This window comes from Tinamus guttatus, unplaced genomic scaffold, assembly GCF_059628265.1.
Source record: "Tinamus guttatus ecotype Peru unplaced genomic scaffold, ASM5962826v1 Tinamus_guttatus_pri_ptg001272l, whole genome shotgun sequence".
NCBI lineage: Eukaryota > Metazoa > Chordata > Aves > Tinamiformes > Tinamidae > Tinamus > Tinamus guttatus.
Window position 1 is genome coordinate 289466 of NW_028289806.1, and position 14015 is coordinate 303480.

General features: G+C 63.7%; 1 protein-coding gene across 1 annotated transcript; it reads left to right on the forward strand.

Moving 5' to 3' along the window:
- Nucleotides 1-935: 935 nt before the first annotated feature.
- CUNH6orf132 (chromosome unknown C6orf132 homolog) lies at nt 936-11046 on the forward strand. Its single transcript, XM_088538912.1, has 5 exons — nt 936-1086; nt 3724-3839; nt 7147-7222; nt 7532-10382; nt 10941-11046. Exons 1-5 carry the CDS (start codon nt 936-938, stop codon nt 11044-11046), a joined length of 3300 nt encoding a protein of 1099 aa, XP_088395038.1.
- Nucleotides 11047-14015: the final 2969 nt, after the last annotated feature.

The window sequence follows — 14015 nt, forward strand, 5'->3', positions numbered from 1 at the left end:
CTCTTCCCCTTTCTTTTCCTCCTTCCCACTGTCTCCGTTGGTCTCGCGGACGTCGCTGTGCTCAGGAGGTGCCCGTGGACCCTCTGCTGGGACCCAGGTGTCCCCCGCGCTCCCTGCCTGTCCCAGGCCTCCCCGTGGCCTCTCCTCCACGCGGGCAGGACCAGCCGTACACCCGCTCCTGCCTCATACCTGGTCCCCGCGGCCCTTCCTGGTGCCCGGCCTCAGCAGCAGCCCTCAAACCAGTGGGCAAATGTGGCCAGAACATTTCCTTCCTCAGCCACGTGCCCAAAGAACAGGAATGGGACCCTGTGGGAAGAGGCACTGGTGAAAAGTGGGATTTCCCAGTGGCTGGAGCAGTCAGACTCAGAAACTGGGCAAATCTGACTCTCAAGACATGGTGGCAACAGAAAGCCACGGAACACCGGATGACCCTGCCCCGGAACCGGGTTTTGCAGTTCACGTTTCAGTGGCTACTTGGGGTTTAAAGTTTCCCGTGAATCCCAACATTTATTAATACCCAGGTTACTCATTAACTCTCCGCTTTTGTGTGACACGGGAAGCCGCTGGCAGCGCTCGGCGCTTGTTTGTGCCCATGAAATGACAAACGACCGGAGCCGCGTCCCGCAGCCCTTGATCTCCCGCGCGCGCTGCGCCGGCCGCGCTGGAAACGCGCTGCGCCCCGCGCCGCAGCGCCCGTCCCGGGGGCACCGGGGCCGGGCCGGGCCGGGCCGGGCGGGCGGGAGGAGGGCGGCGCCGCCCCGAACCGCGGGCGGGACCGGGCGGGCCGGGCCGGGGGCGGCACCGCGGGCGGGGCCAGGTGGGACCAGGTGGGACCAGGTGCGGCCGGGCGGCCCCGCGGCGGCTGCGGGCGGGAGCTGCTGGGCCCGGGCCGGTACCGGTATCGGTACCGGTGCCGCTGCCGGGCGCGCGGCAGGATGAAGAAGCACCAGGCCGTGCAGGGCACCTTCAGCCGCCTCTTCGGCAGGAAGCACGCGCAGGGCGCCGCCGCCGCCACCTCGCTCTTCGCCACCAACCCGCCCTGGATCTTCACCCAGGAGGTCACGTCCGAGAGCGCGGGGGGCACCGGTCAGTCTCGCTCCCCCTCTTGTTGTCACTTATTTCAGTTTCTGCTTTTGCTTCTGCTCTGCCTTTTCCTTGAGTCGCAGCCTGGGGGGAGGGAGGGTCCTGCTGCCCCCAGGTGCCCGGTCGCAGCTGGTGGCCGCCACGAGGAGGGCAGCTTGGCTGCCACCATCACAGTCCCTGTCCACAGAGCGGCAAAGCTCAAGGAGCGATCTGATATGGCCGGGTTACAAAACTGCAAGTTTCAACCTGTTGAAAGCTTCCAGAGCAGCTGGAATCACCCTCTGTAAGGGGAACACAAGGAAACGTGAAGGCTTCTCCTTAGCTACCACCTGCTTGAGAACAGCCCCGGGCTCCTGTGGGGCCGCAGTCCTCTCTGTGGCGCTGACCTGGCTAAAAAGGTCCAAGGATCCGTCCGGGTCCCTTTTCTCCCTCGTAGCAGCAGCTCCCCTCCTACCCCAGCGCTTAGTCGCTCCCTCAAGGCAGGTGTGTGGGGCAAGGGGACATTGAGGCCCGTTTTCCCCAGGAGTCCCTTGTTTCCCTGTGGTTTCCTCGCAGCGTTGTTGGGTTCGGCTCAGGCCGGGGGTGCAGGACGAGCGGGGCCGGGCAGGGAGCTGCGGGCGCGCGGCAGCGCCGGGAGGTTGGGCTGTGGGAGCCCCGCGAGCGGGGCGAGACGTGCGCCGGTCCCGCGGGCGCTGCCGCCGGTGGCTCTGCCCGCCGTGGAACGGGCGCGAGGCGCTCCGGGCAGGGAGGCCTTGTGCAACCCTTGAACGGAGGAGCGAGGGAAAACGGGCCTGGGCGGAGGTTTGCCGGGTCCCTGACTCAGAGCTTCCTGAGCAGCAGCCAACGTCACCGGCACCTCTGCTGGCCGGGGACCCCGGCTCGGGGTGACCGAGCGCCCGTGCCGCAATGGTCCAGCTGCCCGTAGGGGACGGAATGGGGTCTCGGGGGGTCTCGGTGACGGTCGCGCTTGCCGCCTCCTCCCAGGACGGCGGCCGAGCGGCGCGGGCCTCGCCGGGGCCGGGATCCCGGCAGGCAAGTCCTGTTTATCTAGCAGAGAAACACCACTGCAAGCACTTCGTTTTGCTCTTTAATTAAATGCATTCGGGTTGGAGATGCTTAGTAATCTAGGATCAAACAGCCCTGTGATCTTTAATCCACTTTCTCACCGGGTCTCGCTGGTGACTGGCGTAATGCTCAGCTCCCGTCGCTCCGGATCCTGAGCTGCTCCGTCTCCGCTTTCCCGTTCCGGCTTCCTTGGCTTGGTCGGATGGGGACCTGCTTGGTGAGGCTGCAGGACGATGCCAAGGCCCCGGCCGCGGGGCATCCTGCCTCGGGGGGAAGGAGGTGCGGGAGAGACGGCTCCTCGCCCTGCGCTGCCCGGGCTCCCTCTCCGGCATGGCAGGATTCCCCAAGCATCCCGAGCCTGGGAAACCTCCTGGCACCAGGAGCACAGCCCGTCCCTTTCCCTCGCTTGGGGCATTGCGCAACCTCCCTGCTCTGCAGCTGCTCCTTTTTGTGCAATCCTTGACAGAAACGCTCTGTTTGAGGACGAAATCCACTCTGAAGACGCTGCTCCAGAGTTTTTGTTTATTTATTCTTTTAAGAAGTGATTTGCTTCTAAGAGCTGCCGCTTCAGGGAGCAGCAGGAGGGTGTCTGCTTTCCCCCGCTCATTGAAACTCCTGTTGGAACCTGCTGGGTGGGAAAGTTCCCTGGGGTTGTTGCTCCAATCGCCCCTCAGTGCCCCTTCCTGGTCCCCTGCACTTTGCTTTCGTGCTCGTCACCAGGGTGACATGTTATTTGTGTCCCTCCTCCCGGCCAAGCTGGGGTTTTGGTGCTTCGTTTCCGTGCTTCGCTGCTTCTGCTTGTTAAATCATGCTGCTAATCGGGCACAGAGAGCGTAATTAAAGTAATTTCACGAGCTTTATTCACTGTCAGATATAACCTGTCGCGGAGAGGTGTGGCGCACGGCGAAGGCGCGGGGCTGGGAACCGGCAGCACCTGCGTCCTCCCCGCTGTGACACCGGCCCTGCTCGCAGGGTGGTTTTGGGCGCTGCGTGTCCGCGCTGCACTGGGGGTCCCAGGGCGCTGCCGAGCCACCCCGAGTCACCCCGGTGCTGGCAGCGGGGCCCTGCCAGGGTGGGAGAGCAGCCGCGGGGGCTCCTGCGGCATCGGGGAAAAACGTGCAAGGAAAACACCACGTCCGAGCTCAGCAGCGCTGGCAGAGCGGCGCTGACCGGCGCTTGATGCGAGGGCTCTGCCCTGGTTTTCTTGGGGACAGAGAGAATGAGTTGCAAGCTATGGGTACTACCTCTGACCCTCTGTGGTGGAATTTGAGTATTTGTTTACAACCAGAAATAACCCTTTCCGAATGGGCTTGACCTCTGCTCTGTGCTCCTCAAGCTCAAGTACCTTGTTTGCCATTAAGGCTCATTATTCCCTGCATGCACGAGCGTGGCCTGGCAGCTGCTCCCCCTCAGCTCGTCTCCAAGGTGCTCCTCGGGCTCCCGAGTCGCTCCCGTTCCTGTGTGTGGATATGGCAAAGACTTCCCTGCCCTTACTGACCTAGGCGGCATCTGCCTGTGTCTCTTCCCGCTGCCTGTAGCGTGATGCGGCTGCTGACGGCCTTCCCTTCCTCGCAGGTGACGTGATCGAGGTGTACTATGGCGAGAACCGCTTCGGCACCATGACCGACTCCGGCACGGCGACGCTCAAACCTCGGCCCCGCGTGCGGCCGCTGCTGACGTTCCTGCCCCTGGTGAGCACCGCGGGGCCGGGCTGCCGCCACCTCCCCTACCCCAGGGAAGGGAAGAAGTGGAAGGCAAAACCACTCTCTAATGAAGGTGGATTCGAGGGATTAGGAGGTGATCCCAGTTCCTGGTTTACAATGGACCTAGGCGAGATATTTGGGCGGGAGCTTTATCAGCCCTGCGTCCTCCAATTAGGAGGAAGTGCTGAGTGCGGAGATGAGATGGGGCTGGCGTGGCACTCTGTACCCGCTGCGGAGCGGTGGCGCGGCCGTCCCGTCCCCAGCGCAGGGCTGTGCACCGAGCACGGGGCTGTGGGGCCATCGCGTCGCTCTGAGCCATCCAACTGCAAACGCGCTGTTGTTGTCACTTACAGGAAATCCCTTCCGAGGGACAAAACGCCCTCCTAGAGCATCTCCTCCCGCCCAGAGCAAACACTGCACGTGAATGTCAAACATCACAAGCTCGGAAAATATGCGGCGGGGACGGGCAGGGCGGCAGCGTCCTGCCGCTCTCCGCACGGCTGCACGGAGCCACTGCCGCCCCTTCCCTGCCGGGGTGGGAGACGCTGCTCCGTGTGCGGGGATGGGAGCTGCGCGGGCTCCGCGCTGCCGCCGGGGCCGGCCGGGCAGGGACCGCGAGGCTCCCGGGTTCCTCAGGGTCACCGGTATTGCCGGGACGTCCCCGGCCACCCGTGTGTCTTGGAGGCAGCGATCGCTGGTTCTAAAGTGCAAGGTGCAGGTCACAGGTGCTTAAAAGGCCTCATGCTTTGCAAGTGCATCCCCTCGGGTGGAGGGATGCCTTCCTCTCCTTGCACATCCTCATCCTCTCGAGCCACAGGGCTGACTGCCCTTAGCAGGGTAACTAGGAGCTAAGGGGCTCGCACTGGTCTTGCTGTAGGGCAATCGAGAGGGTAGTGAGGAGGCTACGGGGCCGCGTGGCTGGTACCGGGTGGTCCTGCCTCTGGAAGGAGGAGGCAGGTGGATGCAGTCGTGTTGGAGCTCCAAGGATGGAGCAACCTGTGCAGGGCTGGGGGCTGAGGCTCCTCTCACTCGGGGCTCAGAGCAGGACCGTGTTCTCAGAGAGCGCCTGGGCTTTTACTGCTCACAAGAGCTTCTAAATATTTTATCCATGGAAATGTGTGGTGCAGAAATAAGCAGCATGAATGGTCCTGGGATAAACAGGAGCTGTCACCCCAGCCGTGGAGCTTTCTTGCTGCCTTTGGAGAACCCTCGTCCGCAGGGTTTGCTCTCCCTGCTCGCCCTGCGCCCACCGCTCTGGCACAGCATGAGGAGGCCACCAGAGTGGCTGTGGGGCGCTCGCGGTGCCGTGACGAGGCCGCAGGGTGGTTAGAGCCGGGGCGCAGCCTGCGCGGGGCTGTCCCGCAGCCCAAGGAACCCCTTCCCCCCGGGACGAGGCTGGGCCGCGCGCCCTGCCCGGCGCCGTGGGGCTGGGAATGCCGCGCTCGGGGCCCGGGCGCTGGCTGGTGCCACCGAGCGCCGAGGGGGATGCCCGGTCCCTGCAGCGAAACTCGTCCCGAGCGGGATGCCGGGCGCGCAGGGAAGCCCGGCCGGGCCGCCCTGGACTGGAAATGCCGGTTCCCGCCCGCCCTGACTCAGCGGGAGGTTCGTGGCGCCCGTCGCGCCCCTGGCAGGCGCGGGAGGAAACGCTCCTTCCCCTCGGCCCGCTCCGTGCGGTGCCCTCGCTCGGGGAGCCGCCCGTGACGTGGGCATGGGCCTCTCCGGTTCGAGAGGTGCTGTGGGTGCAGCACAAACCCTTGCTGTGGAACGGGCTTGCCCGGCTCCTGGACCTCCTGGAATGATGGGCCCCAAGTTGCTAATGGTTTATGGAGTTTCCCCCAGGTCCTTCCTTTCTGCCGATGCTTTCCACCATCCCAGGCGGGTGGTGCCTACGGTGCTGGCAGGGCAGGGAGTGCGGCCGGACGCCTGCTCAGAGCTGAGCAGCCTCCTGGGCCATGGGGGGAAGGTCCCTCCTGCCCCAGCACAACTGGCTCGTGGTCTGGGAGGGTTTCTGGCCGCCCGCAGTGTGGCAGACCTGGCACCGTCCGCGTGTTCCCTCGCTGCTCCTCCGAGGGCAGGGGAATCCCAGGGTCCCGCTGCCCTTTCCCAAGGCCCTTGGGCTGCTGCTGGAGCAGGCGCAGCCCCGGCAGCTCTCGTGACCCCGCGCCCGGGAGTGCGTAGTGTTAATGCAGCGCTGAGCCCGGGATGAGGCTCCGCAGGGGCACAGCTTAACCTTTGCTCCGGGAGACTTTGGAATCCTGCAGTGATCTCCCGCAGAAATAGCGATACAGCCTGGCAAAGGCGACGGGCGCCGACTCCGTCCTTATCTCAGCTTCTGTGCGCAGAGCGTGGCCGCGCCAGCGACGCGGCACAGAGCCACGGCGGGAAAACGCTCCCTTGGCACGAGGGGCGCCCTGGGCGAGCTGCTCCCGCTGCGCCGGGACGCGGCGGCGCCTCCGGCCTCGCGCGGAGCGGCCGCTGCTGCTCCCGCGGGCCCGTGCGGCGCCCGCTGCCGAGCCTGGCGCAGCCGCTCGCGTCCCGCGCGGCGCAGGGGAGGCAGCGCCAGGCCCGGCCCGGGCGCGCCGGGGCCTCAGCCCTCGCCGGCGGTCAGGGAGGAGGGAGGCGCCAGCCCCGGGCAGGCGTGAGAAGCGGGAGCCCCGCTCGGCGCTCCGGTGAGTCAGAGGGCCGTGAATATCTTGCCGTGGGTGGCTGCAATTATGCAAACTGCCCGGCCGTAAGCGCCCGCGCCGCGCTGCGGGTTGCTGAATTGCACGGTCCTGCAGCAGCTCGACAGCGCTGAATGTGCAGCAGGAACGCGAAGGGACTCACCCTGAAACACAAGCCACGCAAGCGGCAGCGTTCCCAAGCTGTTCCGCTCTGCTGTGGACGGTTTCCCCAAAGGCTGGAATTCTCTCTGGTACCTTGGTGACTGTGTTTTGTACCTGGCTTTGTGCCAGCAGTGCCAGTGTTAGCCAGGGAACAGCGGGAGCTGTTAGATGAGTCAAACGCTGCTCATCCCAGGCTCTGCACCCTGAGCCTGGCAGTGAAATAGCCGTGTGCCGCCTGGTCCATCCAAGTGACAGGAGGGTCCATCCCCATGGCCCAGGCAACGTTCAGCACTTCACATATCTGCTGCATATCTGCTTAAAAAGCCAGCGGCTGCCACCAGGGACCGCAGTGCATAGTGCTGGCTCTGGAGCCCGCAGGCCCTGCCTGCCTGGGAGACAGGACTTGTCACCTCTCTGTTCTCTGTTACCTCGGGCACAAAACTAACAGCTCGGTCTCGCGACTCTTGCAGAACGCGCAGGAATCCCATGGGGTGGCTGTGCCGACGCCGTCTGTGCCCGATGATTTTGACGAAAAAGCAGCTCTGGGTAAGAGATCTTCCTGCTAAGCCCATGGAGGTGCTAAGTGTTAGCAAGGCCAAGCCCTTGGGATGCTCTTCAAAGCGACTGCACTTGTGCTCGCCCCTGGAGCATAGTCTGATCCCAAGATTTTGTTGCTAAAACTAAGCTCTGTTAACAGTCTCCATATCTGATAACTTTTCAAGCCACTGGAAGCTCTTGCGGCAGCTAAGTGAGTTCTGGAGTGCTGCCGAGCTCTGTAACGTGGCATCCCGGGGGGCGGCCGCGCTGCGGCGGGTGCGGAGGGTGACGTTGCCGCTGTGCTCCGCTCCCTTGCAGGCTCCCAGGTGAACGGAGGCTGCCGGCTCTACGGCTCGGCCGGAGACCTGCGCCCGCAGCCCGCGGACGGGGAGGGCCTGGAGGAGGACATCCCCCCGCCGCCCTCGGTGCCGCCGCCGCCCCCGCCGGCCCTGGCATCACCACCAGCCCCGGCGTCACCGCCCCCCTTGGTGGTGGCCCCTGCGACCCTGACGCTGCCCGACATAGAGGTGCCCCCGCCGCCTGCCGTGGCGCCGCCGCCCGCCTCGTCCCCGCCCGGCACGCCGGCCCCCCCGGACTTCATCCCGCCGGCGCCGCCCTTCTCCGGGGGCATCTCCAAGTGGAAGTCGGAGACGGTGCTCAACGCGAGGCCGGCGGACGCGCAGGGGCCGGCGCGCGCTGCCGAGGCCGGCGAGGCGGCGGCGCCCGGCCGGGACGGCGCGCAGGCCGAGCCGCACCTCACCTTCCCCCGCGCCAAGGTGCCTCCGCCGGCGCCCGCCCGCTCCTCGTCCATCCCCGCGCAGGACGCGGAGGCGCCGGCGCCGCACGACCGCTTCCCCCGGCAGCCGCACGCCCGGCCGCCGCTGCCGCCCTGCTTCACCATCCGCCCCGCGGCCGCCGCGCGCCCGGCCGGGGACGCCGAGCGGGGACGCGGCGCCCCGGGGCTGCCCGTGCCGCCCGCCCGGCCGCCGAGCCCGCAGCCGGCCCCGCCGCTCGGCAGAGCTGCCCGCCCGCCCCTGCCGCCGGGCCCGGACTCGCACGAGGCTCCGCGGGCAAAGGAGGGCCAGGAGGACTCTGCTCCCAAGGCCGAGTTTCTCACTGCGAATGACCTGGACCTGCCGCCTCCGGACTACCCCTGTGCAGACGAGGACTGGAAGGAGGCCAGCAACCTGAGCAGGCTGAAACACGAGCTCGTGGCCCTCCTGTCCTCTTCCAAGCGGGAGGAGCAGCAGGTGGATAGACCAGTCATTCCCCGGCCCGTCAACGGCGTTGCCCATCGTGCTGGCAGTGACGGGATCGGCTCCGATGGGCTCCAGCTCACTAAACCTGTTGGGAAGGACTCATGGTTGCCCAAGGGCGGGGAACGGGAGAAGAGAGCGAAGATCCCTGTGGGTGCAGCCGCTGCCAGGGAGAGCTCCTCCGGCGCCATTCCTCCTGCTCCGCAGAGCAACGCCGCCAGCTCGCAGCCCAGCAGCGTGATGAGGATCAGGAATGAGCTGGAGGCCATGCTGTCCCTGAAGAAAGAAGTAAAACCTTCCCTGGGGCTGGGCAGCCCCAAGCAGAGTCCAGAGGATGGTGGTGCCTCCCTACGTCCAGGTCCGGGACGCACTGATCCAGCTGGCCCCATGCTGCCCAAACCTGCTCCGGGTCGGCCCCAACCTGTAGCTGCGGCTGTGGAGGAGGAGAAGGTGCAGGAGGATCAGCCGGTGCCTGGTGCCGCTGCCGTCAGGGAGGCTTTGGAGGATGTAGACTCAGTTTCCAAGCAGGCATCCTCAAGCAGCAGCCTGAGCGCCCCAGAGCAGCCCAAGAAACCCAAGGATGAGCTCCCGGTCTCGGCCTCTCCTTCGCCCTCCTCTTCAGAGAGGTTTTCACCCGTGCAAAGCCCAGCTCCGCAGCCCGACGCGTTGCTGCTCCAGTACAAACCCCACCGGGCCAGGGCCGACTCCACAGACCAACTGAGTGCCGCGAGCCCGGGCGAGAACGGCGACGGGAGAGCTGTGGATCCGCGTCCCGCCGAGAGCACGCCGGGCTCCTTGGAGCTGCCGGGCCCCGCGGGAGCGGGCCGGGACGACGTGCTCATCCACCCCGTCACGGGCGAGAGGGTGGAGAGGGGCTCCCCCATGGCCCTGCTCCTGGCCGCCAAGCAGCGGGCGCAGAGGGGCCGGCAGGCGCCGTCGCGGCGCAGCAGCGGCACGGAACAGAGGCTGCAGCTTGGGGTAGCTCTGAAACCCAGCGTCACCGTGCTGGAAACGGCCTCCACCAGCTTCTACCGCGACGAGTCCCGGCCCTACTCCTTCACGGTGGTGCCGCGGTCCCCGCGCGCAGCCGCCCCGGGCCAGGCACCAGAGCGGCTGCCGCGGCCGCGCTCGGCCGGGCCCGTGCAGGGGCAGAACCGGCCGCCCTCCTTCTCCAGCGCCTCCGAGGACGGCTGGGCAGCGCAGGCACCGGGCTCGGCGCGGGGCCGCCGCGCGGCCGCCTCCAGCCTGGTGCGAGGCCTCCTGGAGCCGGGCGAGCCGGAGCAGCCGGAGCCGTCCCCGCGCGGAGCCTCTCCACCCCGCGGGCCCGGCAAGGACGAGGAGAACGGGGAGCTGCTGGGCTACGGAATCATCCCCCCGCCGCCGGAGTTCAGCAACGACGCGGCCGACGCCGAGGACGCTGCCCCAAGCAGGGAGGCCCCGCGCGAGTGTCCCGGTTTCCCCGACGGCGGCCGCACGGCCGAAGCGCCGCAGCCCCTGCGGTGGCCGGGCTACGGCAGGAGCCCCGGCCAGGGGGCCGCGGAGCCGGGCAGGAGGAGCAGCGACCTGGGCGCGCTCTGCCCGGAGCCCGGCGGCGCCACGGGCTACCGCGCTCGCTGCCCCGACAGCCGCCCGCTGATCAAGAAGCGCCTGTACATGTGCGAGCCCGAGCGCCCGCCCGCGCGCACGGCCCCGCGCGGCATGGGCACCCTCGCGGCCTACGGCCCCGGCGCCTTCCCGGCCCCGGCGGCGGAGAGCGCGCGCTGGGCCAGCACCGGCCTGCGCGGCGCCGCGGGCAGGAGGACGGCGGCCGAAGCGCCCGGCAAGGCGGCACCGTTCGGCAGCACCGGCGGCGAGGCCAAGTACAAGGCGCAGAACGGGGATTACTCGCCCGCCGGCGCGGCGGCAGCCACCAGGTAGGTGCATTCCTGGGCTCATTCCCGGCTTCTTCCTGAGTCACGCCCTTTACGCTGTTGGATGCTCCTTGAAACCTGGTGTCCGGCTCTTTTTTTGCTCTGATTCTGGGCTGGGCTCCCGCTTTGCTCTTCCCACCAGCTCTGCTCTTTCCCCCGGCCATGCTTTGCTAAGCCCTGAGGTTTGCTCCGTGGCCGCAGCAGCTCCTCGCCGCGGGCCCGACGATGTGCTGCAGCGCGGTGCGTCTCGGCGGCTGCAGAACCCCCAGGAATGCCGTGGAGAGGGGGTTCCTTCCAACAGCGTCCCGGGGGCGAGCAAGGTCCCTCCTGGGAAACAAGGGTCCCTTCTGGGCTGGATGTTGGTGCTCCATTGGCTCCCGTGTGGGGATGGGATGTTCCCCATGGAGCGGTGCCCTGGGGAGCGACAAGGTGCAGGGATGAGGTCGGCTCGTCCGGGGCAGGGGGAGGTCGGCCCCCTCCATTTCAAAGCGTTGCGGTTTTCACTAAAGACAAGTGGTTTCCTTGGCTCTCAGTAACCCCCTCTCCGGGATTTCCCTGCAGAGCGGCCCACGGCAGCCCGCAGTTCGGCGGGCCCACGAACACCTTCACGGTCAGGCCGGGCACGCGGCAGCCCATCTCCTACGTGTACCCGAGCGGCCACCGGTAGCTCCTCCCGGGAGCTGCTCCGCGGCCGCCGCGCTGGACGGAGCCCGGATCCCCCCTTCCCCGCGGGAACCAGGGACTGTCGCAGCCCGTCGTGCGAAGGCGCCGCGGGCGACCTGCTGCCAGTGGAGGTGCGGAGCTGGGACTCGGACCCATCCAAGGACGGTCACGGAGCGTGGTTACCGCAGAGGAGCAGCCGCGCTGTTACGTGAGCAAACGCTTTCCTTTCGCCTCTTCCCCACCCCAAAGAGTTATTGCCAAAACTGCAGCCTCGTAGGTCTTCTAAGGAGAAAGCAAAAGAGCATCCCTGGTTCTCTTAAGTGCATAACCAATGAAGAGGTTTTTTGTTTAATTGGTTTGAATCTGACATGCTTGAGAGCAGGAGGAACCAGCTGGAGGATGGAATGAAGCAGCCGGTGGCCAAGTGCAGGGAATTGCGCGAACGGGAATGGGACGGTCGGGAGCGGGAGGCGCTTCCTCCTCCCGGACCCGGCCTTCCCCTCGGCCGCGCGGCAGGATTTAGAGCCCTTGCTTTCCTGCTCCGTCACCCCGGATGTTCCTCTTGCTAATTCCTCATCCAGGAGGAAAGCTGCGAGGCCTGGGCGGGCGGCGGGGAGGCGCTCTGGAAACAGACATTCTGTTTTGGTGTTTTGTTTTGGTTTTCTTTATCAGAGCTGATGGCTGTGACTTGCAAAAGAAATATGCTGCCAAAAATGTGTTTTTTAGTTTGTCTAACTAAAGGGACCAAGCAGCTCAATTTTAGTGCAACTGCAGAGTATGTGACGCTCTTGGTGCATGAGGTGCCTTCGCTAACAGGCTTTGCTAGGTGAGTTGCTAACGGCCGCGGGACCCGTTCCCATCCGCCGGCTCCCGCTGCGGGTGCTGCCCTGCAGTAGTGCAGCCCTGAGCAAGGTGCCTTGTGCTGTGCGGAGAGCAAAACAACCCGATTCACCTGAGCGAGGTTTTGAGGAGTGAACTTTGGAAATCAGAGTCAAACCTAATGTGCCAGCTAGGTAAACTTGCCAAAAAAACACTGTAAGATAAATGTAAAAACTTGTAGAGAAGATTTTCTAATTGCTGACAAACTAAAAGCACTTTGAGACATTAGTTTACTGTTACCAAAAGCACTTTTTTCACTGTTATACTAGTTCCACTTGAGCTTATCTGATGTTGTCTGTGTTTGTAGAGACTTTGCGAGTTGATACAGAATTGGGAGATAAATTTCCTTGACAGTGCTACTTTCAGACCAGTTATCTCAATATTAATTCTATGATGAGGAAATTCTAAGCTTTACATTATTTCCAGCTCTAATTACCTAATAATTTAACAGCTGTTTTGAATATTGCATAGACTTCAAAGTATCCTGAACTTTACTTTGCTCTGAATACAATGAGAGCGCAAATACTATAATGGCTCTAATAGCTCAATTGAAATGGCGTTTTGATGCCAGTAAGTTACGGTAACTTGGAACATTTCCAGCCCTGCTCTCTGAAGCCAGCATTGAACTAACATGTTTTAAATACCTGGGTGTTGGTTTACAAAGAGAACTACGGGGAGGGGAATGCGATGGAGGAAGCAACTTTCTGGGTACCTGTGTGCTGTGTGCTTGCTGTCCTCGAAACCACAGCAGTTCCTCCCTGTCTGGAGAAGTGGGAATTACACCCAGGAACCGACCTGACCTTGTTGGAGCTGTTTTGGGCTGTACTTTAGTATTGCATGAAATTTCACCAGTTTCACTTTCAAAACAAACACAACCCTGCAGCTACCCCAGGAGTACTTCAGGCTGGCTGGTTTCCCAAAATATACCTAGACTGTAATTCTGAAAAGCAGTCTTAAATTTGTAGTGTTAGAAACTTCAGCCTTGGAAGTGGACTTTGTCCAGAAATGTATTTTTGTCTTTGTGTGGGCTTTCTACCTCCAGTTAAAAATTCACCTGATGCTGAGCACACCCGCTACGTGTTTCGTTTTTTTCAGAGCAAAATGCAAAGCTCTGATGCTGGCGCTTGCACCAAACTTTGTTTGCTATTTCATGCAGACCTACAATTCCTATGTGGGTGTAATAGGTGTTACGTAGTGCCCTGTTCCTAGGGGTTGTGTATGTGTCTATGCTGGAAGCAGGAGGATGCCGTTTCGGCGCCGTTTGGGGCGCGTGGGGGACTGAGCTGCCCCTCATTCAGGCGGGACCGAGTTGCTCGGCGGGTTAACGCGGCCGGGGCAGAGGAACTGCTCCGTGCTCGGCTGTCGTGGGCTGGTCCTGCCGCTCCTGAACGCGGTAGCACAACTGTGGTGTTCGCAGCGTTTCCGGCTGCTGTTCCTGTTACAAAGAAATCCCTGTTGGAGCTGTTGGCAGCCGCAGCACGTAGGGCAAAAGCTATCGCTAATGAAGAGCGGGGACCCCGGCGCCGCAGGGGTGGTGGGGACGAGCTCCCGGCCCCGCTCGGGCGGCTCCTCGGACCGCACGGATAATCGGCAGTCGGGGCAGGGTTCCTCCTCCCCAGCTCTGTTTTGCTCTAGTTTAGCAATAGAGCAGGGAGCCTCAGGTGTGGCAACAGAGCAGGCGCCCTCCCAGCTCGGCTGCGGCGCCGGGAGCTGTTTGCAAACCTGGCAGTGAAACTCCGGGTGTTTCACCCCTCTGAGGGTTCGGTCCTTGGAGCCTCCACACGGCGCGAGGTGTCCCCTGCAGCCGCCTCCTCCTCAAAAGCACCTGCTCGCGCAGTGTAACTGAGAGCTGTACCTGTGACGTCTGTTAACAAAGTCTCTTATTTATGAGTGACATGGAACATCAACCTTCTTGCATTAAATATGTCTGGATGTATTGTTTTATTGCATGTGTGGTCTGACTTTCTTTTTTTTAAGTATTGCTTTTAAATAGTTAATCTACTGTAAAGTCAAGCTCTTGTGCATGGGAGATTAAAAGGCCAGGAAAACAGCTGAAACTGGCCTCAGCAACAGCCTGAATTCCAAGCTGCCTAG